This window comes from Vulpes vulpes, chromosome 1 (genome assembly GCF_048418805.1).
Source record: "Vulpes vulpes isolate BD-2025 chromosome 1, VulVul3, whole genome shotgun sequence".
NCBI lineage: Eukaryota > Metazoa > Chordata > Mammalia > Carnivora > Canidae > Vulpes > Vulpes vulpes.
Genome location: NC_132780.1, coordinates 47182359 through 47197596, shown reverse-complemented (window position 1 = coordinate 47197596; position 15238 = coordinate 47182359). Strand labels below are relative to the sequence as shown.

The following is a 15238-nucleotide window of genomic DNA, read 5'->3' as shown; positions in this document are numbered from 1 at the left end:
TCCCTTTATGACATGTGTTTCATGCCCAGGCAGATAGTTATGACTCATTATGGATGACAAGAGGTAAGCAAGTGATAGCTCTGGACCAACCACAAAGAAATAAAGCAAGAATATTACATAGAAATTAAAATGTGCTTCTTGTGGTAGCAGCTGATGTTGCCTTTAAGGGCATAGTAGTAGGAACTGAGCCTCAGAAGGGTTCAGATCAGCAGGCAATAGGGATCCTTTGACATTCTCAAAGACCTCATAACCACCACTTCTATCCTGGGAAAGATGACCAACAGTGTATGAAAAGCGGCTGTAAAACACTCATGGGAGGTAAGACATGAATTCAGGAGACATGAAGGGAAGGAAAGGGTGGTGGTCAATGTATGTGCCCTGAAGGCAACATCTTGGGACTATTCCACAAAGATCTGAGACAGCGCTTACATTTCTAGGAACTCATCCCAGATTCAAGGATGTTTATCTGAGACACATTCCTCCACACACAGAAGGAATATGCCATAGGATTCAGCTTTGTATACTTTACACTTTCAATAGTGGTTTTATGACAGCATTAAGTAGCAGGCAGATTTCTTTATCATTTAACTAAGATGGGAGGTCAGGTTCAGGAAAGTATAATGAGTTGTTTAAAGTCATACACTGCATACATATTGCAAGTTAGAATAGATCCAGGTTTGCTGTTGGTCGGTTTCCATGTTCCTTGACATATTCTCCAGATTTGGAATCTGGAAAGATTCCAGAATCCCTCCTTAAGAAGTTCAGATTGGCTTTTCTAAAACCCTTTCCTGATCTAAAATGTTATGGTTTAGAAATTTAAAGTATCCCTTTTCCTCCTCCACCCAATAAAGCTTTAGGACTTTTGTCTTACACAGTAAGCCACTATTCTAGATGAAACTGTTATGACCACTATGGACAGAGCTCTGTCCATACCAGGTGACACCTCTACCAGGTGATACTTTTCCAATTGCAGGATGAAGACAAATGAGCCTGAGGGTATCAGGGAGGTTCAAAGTGAGAAGAGCATGGATTTTTCCTTCTAGAACAGGGGTTCAAATGTCAGTTCTGCCACCTGGATAAAAAGTGTGGCATCTCAGGAAAGTGACTTCACCTCTCTGAATATTAGTTTCCTCATCTGTATTGTTAGAGATTGATAGGAAGGTTACATCTTAAATTGAGATGTAAAAGGAGGCCAATAAATGTTAGTCTTCCATACAAGACCCAAGATCAACTCTCTAAGACATTAACAAGAGTCTTATATAGTTGCAGTCCTTTCCTACAATGAAGCTTAAAGAGTTTTCTGGAATAAATTCACCTCTGCCCTTAAAGACTTTGGAAGAATTCGAGTATCTCTGGTAGCCAAAAGAAAACATACTAATCCTGGACTTAACTCACTCTGCAGTTTCACTGTGGGGCAACTCTTCCTTCTATGCCCTTAAAATTGTGCAACATTCCTCTACACCCTTGCAAAACCCAGGAAGCTTTCTGTGCCATATGCACAGGCAAGGCATGAGCCTCAAGTCCTCCTCAGCCTCCGCTGCCGCTTCCCCGTCATCAGCAACATGTGAATGAACCAAATTATCTCCAGAGCTGAGGGCGTGGGCCATAGAGCCAGGCTCCGCCGTCAAAGGAGCCCAGCGTCATGTTCTCCACCCCCTTAGGAGATGGCTGATGCTGTCGTAGGGCTGTGAGGGAGGAAGCCGGCCTGGAAATGCCATGTAGGGAAGAAACTGTTCCATTTCAGTGTTAGGATTCTAAAATAGCTGCTAATAAAAAGCCTTCATACTGTGACACTTCAATACAGACACCCACAAGGATACCTTAACAAGCTGTTTGACTCCTTACAAGCCTTTTCTTGCTGCAGGGCCCCCACCAGTCACCCACACAGATATACAACCATGCAGTGACAGAGAAGGCCAGCAGGGGTCTGCCTAGACTGCAGGCCAGCCCAGGCCACCTAGCTCCTTGCAGGAGGAAGGCATTGCTGCTCTGACGTCGGCTTGTCCTGGAGCATGTCGCCTGACTTTGAACTTCCTGCTTATTCTGTCTCTCTTTCTTTCCTCATGTTGTCTTTGACAAAACTTACCTCGAGAATGAGCCAAGCTCACCTCCTGGGTTGAGGGGGGGATACTCAAAGAATGTTTCATTTACCAATTCAAAGATGCCATGGTTCAAAGAATCGGGAAAAAGAAGAGTAGGGTATGATCTCATGATAGTGATTACATTTTAGTCTTTACCATTGGAAGTCCTAAAAATCCATCAACTACTATAATACTATCTCCATCAGAAAAATAATAGGTCAGGTTTGAGAAAATTTTTAACAGCACCTATCTTATCTTTGAAGCTTGATAATTAATGTTACCCTTTGAATCTTAGCATAGATGAGACCATGTTTTGTCCTTAGCTACTTTCTATGAATGCTGCTGATTAGGACCAATGCAATTTTTAAGCTTGGCTACACATCAGACTTTACCTAAGAAGCTTGTTAAAAATATAAGTTCCTAAATTCTCATCCCTCCCATTCCCAGATGCTAAATTACTATATCTAAGGTGATATTCAATAATCAAAATTTTGATGAAAGCACTCTGAACTATTGAGATATGCAGGTAAGCTCAGGAACTTATATAGTGGGGAGCTTTTTAGTACCAGGTAAGATAACACTGCTATGCCTCTGTTAGAATAGAAGGAATTTGTCATACAGGCAGACATCATAAGTAACTTGGGTTTAAAAATTCTCTTAGTGGAGCCCAAATTAGGATGTGTTTTGATCTGGTAAGTAGAATTTCTCAATTTATATACCTGTAATAAATTCTTATGACCAATAGAATAATCAGCGTGAGAAGCTCCCACAGCTCTGCAAAGGGATAAATCTTGTTGTTTTCTGACTTCATATACATCCAATATTAGGTTAGGTGGTTGTAACAACTTCTGAGAGTTTTATGGTTTTTCATATCTGGACAAATAGACCAAGAAGAAATGGGAAATAACTACTAGAGGTTAGAATTCTGTTTTACAGAGACTTGAGAAAAGAAGTCAAGTCATACTTGAAATCAGGAGATTTTTCCATCCTGAAGACCCACCACGATGGACAGCATCTTTACTTTCAAACACTTCCAAGAAGAATATCATACCATCTTTCTCAGAACCCCTTTTAGGCAGTTATAATCAGTAACAACCTAGTAAGTGCCTCATACAGTGTGAGATGTTATGGAGGTCAATATTAGAAGTTACACATTCTGCCCAAGAATCATGTGTAATCAGGTCACCGAGTCAGTTATAATTTCAGTCACATATAATAGTCTTTAAGTTCCAACAACACCCTCACCAACTATTCCTTTTTTAAGACCCAGGTCAAATCCTGTTTCTTCCAGATAACTTGCCAGATTTCATCCCACATCCTAATAAAAATCAAATTATCTCTACTCATAACATGTAGCACACTACATAGTATCACAGTGACTTATTTATGTGTTTTTCCCCAGGAGACATGTGATCTTCTTCAGAGGACAGAAGGGGTTTCACTCAGTATCTACAAATTGAAGAGGCATGGCTAAGAACAATACATGCACTACCATCTTGGGCTAATTCAGTCATTTATCCATCCAGGGTGTTCTGTCCCTGAGCATAGGACAAAGACTGTGGGAAAATGCAAAAGGTGTGGAGCATTATTAAAATTCAGCCTATATATATATATATATATATATATATATATATATATATATATATTTTTTTTTTTTTTTTAACCAAAGCTTTCTTGAATCAATTCACAATTGAGCCTCAGAAGTAACAGGGAAGCTAAGATAATTTCCTCTTACTCAATACTCACTGGAGATGGAGAAAAATCTACTCTCCTACTTAAGTTATAATCTTGTGTAGGCAGGAAAACTTTAATTGTAGAAGAAGTATTATGTAAATGTAAGTTATTTAATTAAAAAGGAAAACAAAGCCTTTCACAGGAAGTAGCTGTTCTAAAGAGGTGGGAGAACTTGTTTTCTTTGCTGCAGCTTATAAGTGGTTCACTAATAGATTTTTGGAATGACATATTCATCATCAAGAGAGACAGCAACTGTCTTCTGCTTCTATTCAAGGTGCAGTAACAGAGAAGAGATTTACCTTCTCATGTGAAACTACAAAATGGCTTAAATTCATATAAAATTATTATTTTTAAGACACTAGATAACAAGAGGCAATGATCCCTGAGAAATGAGGAACAAACGTGATGAGTCCTATGATTGTTAAGCTTAATTCATTGAAAGAGACAGAGGTGGGAAGAGCAGATGGAGCCCAGCAAGCCTCCTAAGTTGAGGAGTTAGGAGCTGGGAGTCTGGGGAGATCAAGGTAGCCAGGGTGGAAAAGTCAGAATTCCAGAAATGGGAGAGCTGCACACAGAGGGAATTCTGAAGATCTGCAGAAGGAGCTCCTTGAGTATTCATCTGAGTGCTGATGCATACATGCACATGTGGACACAGGGGCTGGGAACGAACTACCACAGAAGATGAGTGGAAACAGTGCCCAGTGCTCTCATGGGATCAGAGATAGTGCTGGTTCCCATGAAGCAGGATGAAAACCTCATGATTAATGGGTACTCAGGTAGACTACCTGGTAGATCTTGCCTCAGTTGTAAGGAATTAATAGCTCCAAAGTAAGCACTGGTCTCATCCTGCCTAATCTTAATAGCATCGCACAAAGGGATCAAACTGTTTCAAGGCAATATAAACACATGCCAGAACAGAGCTCAAAAATGTTTGTAGGAATGCAAAAATATCCATCATCAAACAAGATAAAATTCACAATGTCTGGCATCCAATCTAAAATTACCGGGCATACAGAGGAGCAGAAAAATATGACTCATAATTCAGAGAGAAATCAACCAAAGGAAATTGATCCAGGACTGGCACACATGTTAGCATTACAAACAAATATTTTGAAACATTATTATAAATGTATTCCATATGTTTAAAATGTTAACTAGAGGCATGGAGGATATAAGAAAAGCTATAATGAACTTCTAGAAATGAAAACTATAATGTATAAGATGAAAATATACACTGGTTGGGAATAATGGAAAAGTAGACATTGAAGAAGAAAAGATGATGAAACTTGAAGATACAGTAATAGAAAATATCCAAAATGAAACACCCAAAGAAAAAGAGAATCCAAAAACATGAAAGATTTCAGGGAGCCATGAGATAGTTTTAAATGGCTTAATGTAAGTGAAATTGGAATACCTTGGTGGTGAGTGGAGGAAAGAGAAGAAATATTTGAACAAGAATTGGTCAAAAAATTTCCAAATTAATGGAAACTATAAGCCCACAAGTCCAAGTTATCCAATGCATCCAAGCTCAAGAAATATGTACCAAGGCACATTATAATTAGATTTCTTAAGACCAGTAATAAAAACATTATTTTTAAAGCAGCCAGAAAAAAAGAAGCATTGCATACAGAGGACTAAAGATCTCCCACAAAGAAATTCCAGTAATTTTTTTTTTTAGCAATGGTTATATGCCACTTCAAGTCAGTTTTCCCAACAAACTTTTTTATTTATTTATTTATTTATTTATTTATTTATTTATTTATTTATTTATTCCCAACAAACTTTAAAGGCAGGAACTCACTTCCAATAAAAAGACAGAGGCCATGAGGGTAACTAAGGTCAGTATGACATAATTTTCTTTATTCTCTCCAAAGCCATTCACTTTTGCTTCCTTTCTTTCCACAGTAGAATCACAGTTTTGTTTAAGTCTTTTACTGAAAGGTCACAAATCTCTTGGTTCCTTCTTCCTTGTGGTAGAATCTCAGTTTTGTCTAGGTGTTTAGTAACAAGCCATTGATCTCTGTAAATTTGCCCAGCTCTTAGTCTTGACCCACCTGTGACCTGGGAAGTGAATGGAGGAGTCTGCAGAGGGGATGTTCTGGGAAAGATTTACTTTCCAATGAGAAGATTGTATGCAAGGAGAAACTGCTCCCTGAAGCTGCTCTGCCTCTGTTCTTCTCTAAGTGAATTGCATGTGTTTGGAGTTGCTGCAGCCATCTTGCAGCCGTGAGGAAAAGACCAAGAAACTATCAAGTGCCAGTCCATAGCTCGGACACCGGGCAGCCTGGGAGCCAACCAGAAACTGCCCACCTGTGATGTGAACTCCTTGTCATTAAGCGAAAATGACTGTTTGTTTCAGCCACTGCTAGTAGCATATTGATACCTTTGGTTAAATTCATTCTTCATTGATAGAAGCATAAGATTAGAAAAGAGAAATTAGATTTGAACCTTCACCTTTAGGACCTCAGTCTGATGTTCTTTCCTCCATACCCCCGCTAACATTTTGTTGCCAGCTTCCTCTTTTAAGGGGCTCTGATCTCAGTGATGAAAAAAAAAAAAACATGGAATGTCATGAGTGTGACAAAACTAAAGCCTGACTGTTTCAAAAACAGGAGAGAAGGGGGAGGAAGTGCCCGCTAAAGATGCCTCTCAGCACCTGGAGGAATCAGAGTCCCTCTGGCCCATCTGAGCCTACCTTCGTTCCCAGAGCACCTAACAGCTCACTTAATTTCTGTGGATGCACTTTTATGGACAAAATGAACAGACTAGTGATCTCAGGAATAAGGGACTCAGGAGCCTGAAAAAAACATGGGAGATTTATTCCATGTCCTGCTAACAGTCTTGACTAGTCCTGGGAAATGAATAGGACCAGGGGACCTTGGACAAAGAATTAGCAGGCCAGCTCTTCCCTGCTGGCTTCGGCCACTTTCCATACCCCTTCTTGAAAGGTCACATGGCACAGTGACAGATGAAAGGCTCTGAGGAGTTCTGCAGCAAGGAAAACGATCGCTAGGCTTGGTGATCATTGATCTCTTTCACTGGCAAACACCCCCTGACAGCTCGGGGAACCCAGTTTGAGAGACGCTGTTCTGCTATACAGGAGTGGGGATTTAGGGGTCCGTTGGGCAGATCTACTTTCATAAGGTGACAGAATGCAATCTGACATGTTTCTCTCTGGCATAAAAACTCTCAGCGGCTCCCTGCTGCCAAAAGGACCAGGTCCAAAGTCTTTGGCATGGTAAACAGGTCCCTGAGAAATCTGATAATAGCTTCCTTCAGCAGCCTACTTTGTTAGCCTGCCTGCAAAGGTTGCAGGCAGAGGGGCCCCCATTCCCTGGCCACACACCATGATGTTTACACTACCATCTCTTTTCATAGCTTCCTCCTATGCCAACAATGTCTCCCTCCCCACCTGGCCAGGGCCCTCTTGCCAATAGAACGATTTGGGGTTCATATCTTATATACCAGCTCAAATGTCACATCTCTGTGAACCCTACTCTGATTTCCCAAAGTAGGCTGGTGGCTTCCTCTTTGTGTACATGTCTCTAATACAGCATTTATCACGTTATTACATGGGCAAGAACTCCAAGTCACAGCCCACATGTCTTTTTTATCTGGATGCCTTTAGTATCTCGTAAAGCATCTAGCGCATAGTAGCTGTTTCATACATCTGTGTCCAAAAAATGAATGGATGCATGCAAGGACACTCACCCACCCTTTTGCTACGCCAAAGCATATGTGAAAGGCTCTTAGGAAGGCTTGAATACAAATTAAGCCAATTTAGAATCTTGAAATAATTTATGCAAATCTAGTTTAATATAGAATTCGTCTGAACTCAATGTTCTGATTTCTCCCCAGCAGACAGGTTCCTCTGAACTGTGCTCTCTCTGACTGTGGTATGAAACATAAATGGAAGATGATTTCATGAAATAAATAAGCTCTTAAGTTTCTGGGGCCACTTTAATCAAAAGAAGTCTAATAGAAAGGTCTATTAACTGTTCATGTGGAAGTTGAGCAATTGTGTAGTATATATTAAGAGGGAAAATAAGGAAATGATGTATGCAAAGAAGAATTAATGACACAGAGGACATTCCTCTTTTAGGAAGGGACTTTGCTGCCTCTTAAAATGAACAATGTGCCTGGTTCAAAGGTTCTAGGCAGAGTATACCAGAGGAAGTTTTTTGTTTTTTTGTTTTTTGTTTTTTACTATAGTATAAGAGCAAATAAATTTTAGCTCTGGGATCGCTACTAAAAAAAAAAAAAGTTGGAAGTAAGGACATCCCTATATCCCTACCTTTACTTCCTGAAGCCAGTACTCCTAGCCTCAGGGCCAGGCCCATCTGCAAATCCGAGTATCTTCTTTATTCTTCTACAGGGCTGAAAAGTCACACCCATAAAGGGTTTTCTTGATATGTATCCTGTTCAGCGATTATGCATTGACGGCCCAATATGTGCCATGCCCAGGGACACATGCCCATTTTTCTCTACAGATACAAAGATGTGTTAAGACTTGTCTTCTCCCTGCTCCCAAAGTAGTGAGAAGACACATATATGAACAAATTTCCCTGGTGCAATGTGCTCTATGCTATAATGCTTATTTATTTGTTTATAAGTGAGAATGCATTTATTAGATATATTTTTTGAAATTCGCATATAGTTGACACACAATGTTTTAGGTGTACAACATAGCATAATGTATGAACTTTGTCTAAACACTATGTTGTACTGCTTATTTATATGATGCATGGAGGTATCATGGATTTGTGAGTATTTATTCAGCTTGGAGGAAGTCTGGGAGGAGATGGAACAGGAACTACCTCTTAAGAATTAGCACCCTCTATGTTCTTCATAGAGGGAATGACATTGGTATTTTACACAACAATTCACCAAGAACATTTATGGAATGAGTCAAGATTGTTCTATCAATCTATCAATCAATCTATTTGTCAATTGATTTATCTAGAAGTGCTCATATTACGTAAAAATATTCCTTAAAAATAAACACATTATTTTTAATACCAAGGTTTGAAAGTTAACTCTTGATTATGTCTCACGTGTTTATCTGGTTCTGGAGTTACAATGTCTTCCCCTCATTTCTGAGGTTCAGGACTTCATCTTCCAGTTGATATTAAAATTCAAATCAGTTCTTCTTGCTACTTGTTACATCAGCTGATTTCAGTAAAATCCATCTTCTTTTCTCTCTGCAGTTAATAAACTGGTATTGAGCAACTGAAGACAATTTCTTAGTCACTGTCACTGGTGTCACTTAAATACTTCAGGATTCTGATGATGGCCCTGCTTAGCTGATATATACTCATTTGCTTTTTTGAAGGTCCACCATAAATCAATTTGCCTATTCTGCTTCCTTCTTTTTCCTCCTTAAGTGGAAGATGAATTAAAGGATAGGATTTCTTACCACTTCAATGTAAAGCTAAAGCTGAAAGGGGAACAAGATTTAAAAGCTTGAATTTCAGATCTTTAGGCTCTCTACTCACCAACAGATCACATTCATTTTAAGCACATGTTGGACCCAAACAGTGAAAACCACCAAAGTGCACATTAGAAAAGTTGCAATAGATCCACTTTGGCCCAGTAATGACCAAGTAGAGTGAGATCCTAGGTCTCTGACAGGCAGAAATCTGGTTCAGATGTTTCCTAAGTGCTAGGTTTTGCCAGTGGAAGGAAGCAATAAAAACCAAATAAAAGATTGGTACTGCAGAGCTGCTAATTAAAACAATTCAGAGGACATAAATGCTAGAGTAATTTTGAACCCACCATATCAGGCTGGTTTCAATGCAAATGTACTGCTCCGATTTCTCCCTTCATTGGGAGGATATAATTAGTTCAGCTGTAACAGGGTAGAAGCCTTAAGGCAGCCATTTTCTGGTGCTGCCAGCTCCCCCATGACGGAGGAACAGCTGCCACATGCCCCTCCTGCCATGGATTGCACAGAGCTGCACAAGGCTGCTCATAAGGCACCATGAGCAGAAGGCTCAGGTTGCCAATGGGTTTGGCTCTTGCTTAAAGATAAGGGACATGTTACTCCTCAACCTAGTTGACTCCAGGACCAATCATCATCCTTCTAGATAAGGGAGCTTTGGCTAATACAAAAATCCTCCCCTATTGCTGTGACAGAACAGATTTTTAACATTGGTGATGACAGCCCACACCAGCTACAGTAAGCAGCTCCTCACCCTGGGGTTTGATGCAGGTTGGAGGAGGACAGGAGGAGAATAATGAAGAAAAACATCCTTAAGATCCTTAAGCAAGCATCCTTAAGATGCTTGCACATAAGAAACTGAAGCTTTAAAGAAGTCACATTCCCCAGCTATGGTGACAGAGAGAAAAGATGCCACAATGAGAAGGGGCCTGAGGTAGAGCTTAGAGATGATCCAGCAGGTGGATAACTAGTGGGAAAGCCAGAATGTTCTGGGAAACAGCCACTGAAAGATGGTGCTAGAGTTCAGGTGCAGAATTGGCAATAGCTTCTGTTTGTGCATTGAACAAACCCAACAGAATGGAGCCCACTGATTTGCTTTGGATATTTTTAATAAGTGAAAATATTCTACGAATGATTTCTAGGATAATAATTAGTGTCATGGAACCAAGAAGTGAACTATTATTTGTTTTCCGAGGCTACTATCAAATTGTCAGTCCTTACATCCATCATCTGCTTTCCTGCCCACTCCTGCCCATCCTCACCTATAATAGAGGCCAAAGTAAGGCTGCTTCTTTTTCCTCATCCTTAATGGGAACAACAAATAGCCAAATGAACATATAGATCTCCCAGCCACGACTGCTTAGTATTCATGGTGAGACAGAGGTGGGGGATGGGGATACATAAATGTGGCATCTGAAGCACATTTGCTAATGATTAAAATAGTTCCAAGAACATTTGACAAAGAAACTGGAAATTATTATTTCCTCTGATCAATTCAGAAAAAAAAATACTTCGGGAAAATGTCACCTAAGTAGTAGATTTTCTTTTTAGTAAATGGTAACAAAATAAAGTAGATAAAAGATTTAGACACTTTTATAATGTGTATAAATAATCCAGACTAACTTCTTATGTTCATAATAATGGTCACTATTTTGCTAGTATTGTCCTTTTGAGACTTTTTTAAAGGCATGAGATATAATTCATATATATAATATAAAGGTATAATATTTACCTTTCAGTGATTATTATATTATATTATCATTATATATTATATATTCAATGATAGTATATTGGTATAGTATATTGGTAAATATATTAAATAACCACCACCATCACCATACACTTCTAAAACATTTTCATCACCCTATAAAGAAACTCCATATCCAGTAGCAGTCATTCCTCATTCTCCATCCTCCAAGCCATTGGCAACCATGGATCTACTCACTGCCTCTATGGATTTGCCTATTCTGGACATTTCATATGAATGGAATTATATCTTCTGAGTCTGGCTTCCTTCATTTACCATAATGGTGGCATTAAGGTTCAATCCTGTTGGATCATGATTCAGTACTTCATTTTTTTTTTACTGGTGAATAACATCCTGTTGTATGGGTCACCACATCTCATTTATTCATTCACCAGTTGATGGACACTTAAGGTGTTCCCAGTTTTTAGCTATTATGAATAATGCTGCTATGAACATTAATATACAAATTTTTCTGTGAAAACATAATCAGTTCTCTTAGGTATATACCTAGGAGTGGAATCACGGAATTAGATGATGAGTCTGTGTTGAACATTTTGGGAAACTGCCAAACCATTTGCAAAGCAGCTGCACCATTTTGCATCCCCACCAGCAGTGTATCTAGGCTCCGATTGCTCCACATTCCCGTTAACACTTACTATTGTCTGTCTTTATCACAGAATCCCAGTGAGTGTGAAGTGATACTCATTGGGGCTTTGATTTACATTTCCCCAATGACTAACGATGTTGAGTATTTTTTCATGTGCTTATAGGCCATTTGTGTATCTCCTTTGGAGTGCCTCTACTTAAAATTGTTTTTCTACTTAGGTGATCTTTCCACTACTGAGCACTTCTATCTTTTTTCCTCAGATTCATTTTTTTCTAGAGATTATAGGAGAGGACACTGGACTCTACCTGGCTAGCTTTGGGAATGAAGCATGATTTTGTCCATTTGGATAATGACAAAGTTGAAAACATTTGTTGAGTACTTATTTTGTGCCAAACATTATAAGACCTTTATTAACTTACTGCTAAAGAGAAAGCTGTTGCTTGGGCCACATGCTTCTTCCTTCGATGCTCATCAGGAACAGCAGAGTTTTTCTTTAGGGAAATACTCAAGCGGTTCTTCATCTCTTGAGACAGGGAAAAGTCCTCACCCCCACCTCCCACCAAAAGAAAAGAGCTAACAGTGGAGATGCATCTATTAGTAGGGAAAATTTCCCGCCATGTTTTAGATATTTAGAAGAGACTAGTCATCTCTAGACTCAACAGGTACTTCAAAGCTCCATTTTGAACACTTGTAGTTAAGACCATTCTCCTGTTTTCTACAGAGACACCCAAGAAAATCCTTTTCAGTTTGGTATCCACTCTCTTTTGCCCCACAGACTATGGACAATGCTTATCAAGGTGACAAAGGAAGAAACCCCACAAAACAATCTACAGAAGAATATGCAGCAAAGCACTGGATTTATTTTCATAGACTACTTGTAGTGATGTTGGCTTAACTAAAATGCAGAGGCATGAGAACTGGGTAAGGCTGCAGAGAGGGGTGTAGGAAACAAACAGACTAAGATCCTCAAAAATAAATCATAAAGGGAGGGATGAAGGTGAGGAAAGGCATTGTCTCTACCAGTCTTATCTTATGAAAGCTAGGGGAGTTATATGGTTTTCCATCTTAGGCTATGTACACACAAGACATTTATTCCTTTTCTCTCTTAGTTTCTTCCTCTGCCCTTGAAAATCAAGCAAAACCACAGTAAAACCGAACTAAGGATTTGAAATGTCCTATTACCTCAAATCTTCACTTTCAATGTCATGACTTCAGGGTTTCCAGAAATGCCCTTTTCTTCTCCTCCCCAAGTTCCAAATCTATCTTGCTAAAGGGACCAGTTCCAGGTACAGGGGATCTGAATTGTTTCTGCAATTCTAACCTTTAGTGTTTCTAGTGGTGGAACCCCCACCAGCCAGAGGAGGCACTATTTGGGGAGGAGGGGAGGACAGAACCTCTTACATCTCACAAAGAAGGCCAATAGCTAATCTACTTTCAACCAAAATGGTTCTGGGTGGGAACTTCCAAGGTCTGTGGTGCTGTTATTTATGTGAAAAAGTTCATCTTCAGCCACACCCTCAGACAAAGGCTCCAGGCATAATTTCACAGAATCAAATACAAATGCCAGAATCCTTTAACCTTGTGTCATCCAGGAATTCCCACAAGCCCTTGGGCTCCCCTGGCAGAACCCTGATGTTGAGGGCTTTTCTCTTGGAGATATCACACACAGCTCTGGAGCACTGTGGAAAGAGCATGATGGGTTTTATGGGGGTGAATTGTGTTCCCCCAAATTTGCACATGAAGCCTTAACCCTCAGGACCTCAGAACATAGTTGTGTTTGGGTGTTGAAAGAGGTGATTTGGTGAAAACGAGACTGTGGGTGAGCCTTCTTCCAATGTCTGGTGTCCTTAGAAGATGAGGACATTTAGACACAGAGAGAGACAGCAGGGGTGCACACACAGCAAAAAGACCACGTGAACATGCAGAGAAAGGTGCCGTCTGCAAGCCAAGAAGAGAAGCGTTCGGAGAAAGCCACCCTGCCATCACCCTGACCTTGAACATTTACCTTCAGAGAAAATAAACATCTGCCATTCAAGCCCTTTAGTCCGTGATATTGTGTTACAGCAGCCCCAGCAAATGAATACAGGGAAAGAGGGCTGTGGGGACTCCTGGTGGGGGCAGCCACTCACCCTGTAGTAGTCGGTGCTGTACACGTCCCGGGACATCCCGAAGTCCCCGATTTTCACCAGGAGGTTCTCGCCAACCAGGCAGTTGCGGGTGGCCAGATCTCGGTGCACAAAGTGCTGGGATGCCAGGTAGACCATTCCTGCTGCTATCTGCTGGGCGATGTGCAGCATCTGGGACTGGGTGAGCTCCGTCGGCGGGTTGCCTTCAGCCATCAGCACAGCATCAGGCCCATGGGCCCTGCAGAGGACATGGTAAGTGTGGCTGGAGCCTCAGCTCTCTCCTCTAGGGGCCCCGTCTCCCATGAGCTGTGGGAGCTCGAGGACTGCCTGACTTAGCTAAAGGGCAGGGGGGAGATGCTTCACTCACAAGTGCACCCCTAAAGCTTTGAGAGCACCCAGGCTCCAATTCCCAGGAAATCTATAATTCTCAGGGCCATCTGGGCCTGAATGGTACCCTCCTACACACACACACACACACACACACACACACAGAGGTCTGTGTTTTGGGGGCTCCAGAGCTAGCATGGGGCCAGGCACTGGCCAGAGAGCAGAGCCCACTGAAAAGCAATGGAGTAAAATACATGAACAAAAATAAAATAAACCAAAACCAAAACATAGGGCAAGAGTTTGGCTCTATTAGAGCAAAGGGTCATCATGCCCCATTGAGAGCCCCAGCGTTCCCCTCCCGTCTCCCAGCTGCAGCTGAGCACCCCTCACCCGGGCCAACGCCTCCTGAGTACCCCCACCAGGGCCAGAGCTCTGCAGCTGGGCTCGGTCTCAACAAGCTGCCCTTGTCTCCCTCAGGCCCAACTGAGCAAAATCCCAGGGCACCTCAGCCTGGACATTCATTCCCTGTAGAAAATCCCATCTCCTGCCCACCCCTCCCTCGACCTCCAGCTCCACATGTGTACTGGCCACCACATGGAGAGCTCTGGAATCACAACACATTGATTCTTTCCCTGGGCCTAGATTATTCTTTACACTATGGCGGGGGTAGGGGTGAGGTGTATGGTATTGTATATCTTCTTTTCCTTCTATCTCATACACTTGGCCTTCTCCCAGCTGTGTGATGACTTAAGGCATCTAAACACCGGCACACGTTTCAGGGAGAGGAGCGCCCTCATCTCAGATGAGCCTTGAGCCCCATTAGTCCCCTGCTCCCAGCTCCTGAGTCCTGCCACGACTGGTGTCACTGCTGCCTGATGGCCTGAGAGCAAAGAGTAAAGGGTCCTTCTCTTCTGGAAGCGGTGGGGGAGCGGTCAAAGGGCTGCTCCTTACCAGAGGCAAAAAAAGGAAGAAGATTCCTTCAGGACAGCTGGAAGTACTCAAAATAAATATAGAAGGTTTTTTTCTTTTTTTCTTTTCAGATTTTATTTATTCATGAGACACAGAGAGAGAGAGAGAGAGAGAGAGAGAGAGAGGCAGAGACACAGGCAGAGGGAGAAGCAGTCTCCCTGCAGGGAGCCCAATGTGAGACTCGATGCCAGGATGCCGGGATCACAA

General features: G+C 41.3%; 1 protein-coding gene across 2 annotated transcripts in view; it reads right to left on the bottom strand.

Annotated features, from left to right (window-relative positions):
* The window catches only part of NTRK2 (neurotrophic receptor tyrosine kinase 2), a 332550-nt gene that overhangs the window by 52028 nt on the left and 265284 nt on the right, over window positions 1–15238 (bottom strand). For both annotated transcript variants that reach the window (XM_025984167.2, XM_072763240.1), the window contains one exon: window positions 13739–13973. In XM_025984167.2, coding sequence (XP_025839952.1) covers window positions 13739–13973 — 235 coding nt within the window. The remainder of the gene's footprint in view (window positions 1–13738; window positions 13974–15238) is intronic.